The sequence below is a fragment of the Oryzias melastigma genome, linkage group LG5 (genome assembly GCF_002922805.2).
Source record: "Oryzias melastigma strain HK-1 linkage group LG5, ASM292280v2, whole genome shotgun sequence".
Classification (NCBI taxonomy): domain Eukaryota; kingdom Metazoa; phylum Chordata; class Actinopteri; order Beloniformes; family Adrianichthyidae; genus Oryzias; species Oryzias melastigma.
In genome coordinates, this window is record NC_050516.1 from 25,478,202 (window position 1) to 25,484,201 (window position 6,000).

The 6,000-nt window shown below is 37.2% G+C and overlaps 1 protein-coding gene across 2 annotated transcripts in view; it reads left to right on the forward strand.

The window, feature by feature from the left end:
- Positions 1-6,000, forward strand: part of LOC112145226 (potassium voltage-gated channel subfamily D member 3) — a 113,836-nt gene that overhangs the window by 98,121 nt on the left and 9,715 nt on the right. For both annotated transcript variants that reach the window (XM_024270354.2, XM_036212003.1), the window contains one exon: positions 3,441-3,542. In XM_024270354.2, coding sequence (XP_024126122.1) covers positions 3,441-3,542 — 102 coding nt within the window. The remainder of the gene's footprint in view (positions 1-3,440; positions 3,543-6,000) is intronic.

The following is a 6,000-nucleotide window of genomic DNA, read 5'->3' on the forward strand; positions in this document are numbered from 1 at the left end:
TGATAAAAGTTCTTCCGACTGTTTGGGCCGAGCAGATCTTCAGAGGAGACAGGACGATCTGCTAAATATTAACTGGCTTCTCGCATTTGCAGGGGATGGGAGTTGAATATTCCATCAGGGTTTTTTTCTTGTGTCAAGGAAGTGCTTTGATCTGAAGGAAAAGCAGGAAGTACACAACACAACAGGGATTATACGTCCAAGTTTGTTAACTTTTCAATCCTGGACAAAATAGCAGACCCCTTCTCTAAAAAAAGACTATACTGCTTGACATTCCACACACACAAACATCCATTATTATTGGTTTGGGGATTCAGCATTGCTTGTGCCTTCACAGGTAGAGTCCCACTGACAATTTTTGAAGTAACCAAACTAATTCCATTACTTTTGATTCATGCCTTGCAAGTTGATATTGCTCTGCCTGTCTCCTGAAATGCATTTCTGCAGGGCGGGGGGGCAGCAGGACAAGCGTTACCTGACTTAATGTTTCTACATGCAGTTGAAGTTGCGCTGTACATTTATTCTAATATCCTTTTCATCTTGAGAAATGCCAAATGCAATTCCTCTCTCATTTCCGTTCCACCTCCTTTTTCTCTGTTCTGTTATCACTTCTACAGTTTGATGGACTTTTATCTCGGGGCCTTACAGAGAAGAAAGTGGATGTGTGCACGGCTTAACACAAAGCAAGCTTTTCTCGCCGTCCCGTCAGAGCAAAAGCAAACGTTGACAAATAGAGTTTGAAATTAAACTCTCTTTATTCCCCCGGCAGGAAAGCCCGTGGTTTTAAATCCAGCCATTCAGGGAGTGAAGGAATGAAAGTATTATTATGTCTAGCAAATGTAGTCAAATTTCATAGCTGAAGTTTAAAACTGCATCAGCAGGTAGATATTTATTTATACTTGCACAGTGGGGCGAAAAAGTATTCAGTCAGCCATCAAATGTGCAAGTTCTCCCACTTAAAAATGTAATTTTTCCATAGATTTACCTCAACTATAGAGACAAAATAAGAAAAGAAAATCACATTGTCTGATTTTAAAAAAGTAAATTATATTGGATAGATATATACAATTCTTAAATTAACATTTTGTGACCTAGCAGTTTGACTGTCAATAAAGCTTTATTTAAAAAATAATTATTTATTTCAAAGAGTTTACACCAATGACTGTATATGAGAATTGGACCAAGTGAGTGTGATGTCACCCATAGAAATGACTTACTTCCGGTTCCAATGAGTGAAGACAATTTAATCACCATATTTTCACAATATGGAAGCCATCACGTTGTAGCCAGAGGATGACAGTCAGTCCGAGTCATCATTTCTATGGCAACCACTGTCGCCAATCAGGAGTGAGCTTGTTGAAAGGCCACACCCCTAACACTTTAAAGCAGCTTCTGTAAAATCTGTCAATCACACAATTTGAACTTTCGACATAAGACCACATACTTTTTTTTAGGTGTCTGATTGGTCAATTTATAATTTGAAAAACTTACTATAGAGAAAAAAATATTTAAAAAAAATAGGATTAGCAAGAACATGTTAAGAAAAGGTAGCAGAGCAGAAATGGTTGTTCAGACAAACATAATGAGTCAGTAAAAGCTGTTTATTTCCTAATAGAAGTAGTTTCTTGGAGCCAGCAGGTACTTCCTGTCCAGTCCTCATATACAGTCAATGGTTTAAACTAATAAATTACTTGGTTTGAATTTTTTTTTTACTTAACAGATACGAGCTGAGAGCCTCTTGTGTTGGGTAGATTTTACTGTCCCAACAGGGGTTAATGATCTTCTGATACTCAAAGTGTATATTTGTGTAAACCCCTTTTGTAATTTATGCTAAACTTTATTTACAGTGATTGTGTTTGTATTGTGATTGCCCGCCGTGCAATCTCGCCAAGCACCCAGATCAGGGCCCAGACCGCCGCAGAGGCCCCCCATGCTAGAGATGCTAACCCCTTAGCTCGCTTTTTACAAATAAAGGATGGATGGAAAGTTTAAAAAATTGTAATAAAGTTTAAATATCAGTGTCAATAAAGAAGAAAAACACATTTTCTACTCATGAATTTTCAAATACAAGGGAGGTCGACTCGTTTTTTGTGTTGTTTTTGAAGGACTTCTTCTAAAGCTTCATAAATTTGCCTTTATGGACTTTCTCGATTCGTTGTAACAAATATATGCTTCTCGCTGACAAAAGCGTAGGCTTTGGTAAAAAGCCCTGAATCAAATCAAGGTCAGAGTGATCTACTTAAGTCCTTTACAAATCATTCAATCAGAATTGAAAAAAGTAGCTATTTTAATGAAGGACATTCATGAAGCCACTAAAGCACTGTGCCAAACACAGAAACAATTCCTCAGTCTTAAAAGTGGATTGCGTTCTCCTCAGTTTTTTAAGTGCTTCAGAGCATTTTGTTACTGAAAAAATTAGACATTTCAATTAAATGCAGCTTCATAAACCCAGAGTTTGTCTCTAAGTTTCACATGGATTTAATTTGGAAAAAAAAGGTTTTATTAATAACATTCATGGATGTGTTTTCTCAGAGAAATATGGACAATATTAATGCAAAGAAAAGCAGATAGTAAATTAAAACAATTTTATGTGACCTCAAAAAAAACTATATCTTCTTTCTAAAGATTAACCTATTTTTTGAATGTTTTTAAATGTTTTTGCCAGAGCATCTGCAATTTTTGAACAGTTAAATAATCACAACATGCTTGTTTTTAACACACACACACACAAACACATTATATTCATGTTTACGTTCAATTGTAACAACACAAAAAGTGAACATTTTGAATTTTTAATTGTTTTATATTTATGTAACTTTAACAAAAAAAAAATATTAATTTTTTGGGTAAATACATAATTTTATCTTAGTAGCATAGTGGAGTAGTGATATCACTTTAACCCAATGCATTATGGGAGATGCAGTCCAAAAACTGACGCTGATGCTGGACAAACTCACATTTCTGAGCTTCATTATTTTGATCACTTTTTCCACGGGATCCTGCGGGATGCCATACCGCTAAACACAAACTTTAACTGTTATTTTTGTTGGAACCGTGAGACTTTATGAGCCAAGTCGTGAGGATGTTAACAACTTTTGATTGGTCAGACTGATGACATGATGTAGCCTCCAAGAATGATTGGTGGAGACAGTTGGAGGGGCGGAAATTTTCCAAAAAAACAGCTGTGGGTAAATTGCGGGACTGTCATTCCTATCAAAAAGGTCTTTATTGGAATCAAATAAACACAAAGAAAAAAAGTATTTTATGGTCTTTTATATTCCTAACTCCGTCATCCATGTCTTTATGGTTTGGAGCTCTGTAGCAATTCACTGTGCAGAAAGTCGGCATCTTCTTCGCACTATGAGCTTCAGCATCCGCAGATTATTACTGGTAATAATCCCATATCTGATCCCATGACCTCTTCTTCTTCTTCCCACTACTAGAAAGCCAGGATGGCCAGGATAAGAATAGCCAAGTCCGGGAGCGCCAACGCCTTCCTGCAGAGCAAACGCAACGGACTCCTCAGTGAACTGCTGGAGCTGACGGTGAGCCTGCCCTTTGACCTTGTTCAACAAACCTTAAGTGGGAACCCATCACAGAGTTGCCCATTAAAATTTATCTGCAATTATAAAGGAACTGTAACTCCATTGATGCTGTTGTTTCTGGTTAAAAGTCCTTTTTCTAATTATTTCTGCTGCCTAGAACTCAGTAACTCAGAGGCAGCAGCTTTATAGCTAAAGTACAAACACAAGCAGAATGCCAACAATTACTGCCATAATTAACCAAAGGAACATTTAAAAGTAATTCAAAGGCTATAAAAGAGCAGCAGAAGTTGGAGTCCTTGTTGTTTTACAGGGACTAAGTGACAGAAAAGGACTTATGCTTATAACCCTCTGTGCTGGCGGTAATCAGTGTAATCACACAAACACTTTTTCTGCGGCTTGATTTAAAGCTGCTGTAAAACCGGCAAGAACAACGCTTGCTTTGCTTCGCTTGTCCAGTAGCTTTAGGTTATAATTAAATGTTTAATGCGACAAGGAGACTGCAGCAAACTTCAAAACAAGAAGTGCCACGGAACAATGAGACAGTGGAGATGAACTACAGAGAGTTCTGGAGATCAGACAGAACCGGGCTGTTTCTGATGTTGAAGTTAATTGTCTTCAGGCTATCAATGTGTTGTTGTGCCAGAGTCATTTAGTTTCCACACGAGGATCTGCTTAAAAATATTACCTCCTTCAAAGTAATTTAACACAACCCTACAAAATAAAATAAAAAAACGATATAATCTTAACAGTTTATGTAAACTAGGCATGTCCAAAGTCTGTCCTGTTGGACAACTCCAGCCTACATGTACATTTCTACTGGTCAACAGGTTCCTGTCATGATATCAATCATATAATGACTAAATCTTTTTTTAATTACTGGTTTTCAATCAAAAAAATCAGTGTAATTTGGGAAAAATGTGTTTACATTTCTGTTCTGTTGAATGAAAAGTATCCCATTGCAAAAAAAAAAAAAATTCCCCCAAAAATTGTGCGGCAGCAGCTAATCTGGAAGATTCTGCCGATGCCTGCCCATCACACAGTGGTAGTTTATGTGTGACCGTAGCTTAAAAAGTGTAAAATTATCAAACCAAAAGCTTGAAGAAAAATACATTTTTGGAGATATTTAATTTTTTTTTTTTAAATTGCCATTAAGGAGCTTAAAGTCTTCTTTGAAGTGACGCTCATTAAACACAATGCATACTGGTTAATACTGACCGCTTTAACCTCTTGTGTGTATCCACCAACAAACATCGTGCGAATTTCCTGTATTTTACAGCAACTATCCTCCACTCTGTTCCTCGGCTCGTTCACTTGTACCCAAATGTACCCGCTATGGCAAAAAAATATGTTTGGTAATGCACAAGCAAATTGTCCATATCCTTTCCATCCAGTCCATCACTCTTGCTTTCAGTGACATACTCTGCTCCTTGCAGATGGCTACCAAAATCCATTTGAATCTAATCGAGTCCAGTGTGAAAGCTCATGGGTGTCTGGAAGTGGTTGGAATTATCATATAAATGCCATCTGTGAGTGCTGAGCGACCTCCATGTCTGTGATGAGGCTGCCACAATCCAGGGACATCAAATTACGCTGGTGTCACCGCTGACAGTCAGTCGGTGGCACTGCATGGGTCTGGGGTGGGAGTGAGTGGGCCTATATGACAAAATGACTGATTCACTAACAACTTAAAGTTAGATTAGAGATTTACAGCACGTCTGTTTGCATTTAGGCGTTTCGTTCTTTTGACAGCCATTTAACTGTTTCATAAATCAAAGGTTCCATGTCAGAGAAGAAGATTTATTGATTATATTGTCAAGTTTGATGATAACCCCACATAAGAGGTCATTTCAGCTTCAGCCCTTTTGAATACTAATGCCATCATTACTATTACTGCTCATTTTTCAGTGACACCACATGTTTTATTAAGTGAGGTGAAAATAATGGAAATCTCTGAGTAAAACAAATACGTTTGTGATCAAAACAGGAGTTGAAATCAAATCCTGATCTTTTGAAGACGTGGAATGAAGGTCTGAGCTCCTTTGATGAAAGATAGGCAACCAAGCTTGTCATCATGTTTGACCGGCCTGATGATAAACATTTGCTGCTGTATTGATCGTGTCAGATCAAGTCAGGTCCGTATAATTATTAGACTCTTTATTCAAAGCTCAATGGATTCACGGTGTACTGCAGAGTTTTCTGCACACTAGAAACCCTTTCCAAATAGTCAGAATATTATGGAAAAGTGTATTTATTTAAGTTAAACTTGCATAGAATATATAATAGATTCAGGACCCGCTATGTATTTCAAGCATTTGTTCATTTTTACATAAACTGAGCTCATAAAACTCAAAAACAGGATTTCAGAGAATGAAAATGAAAATGATACTAGAAAAATTGCATTACCTCCGATAATGCATGTGTGAATGCATTTTTGCTTAGTGCGGTTGTTGTAAATCGC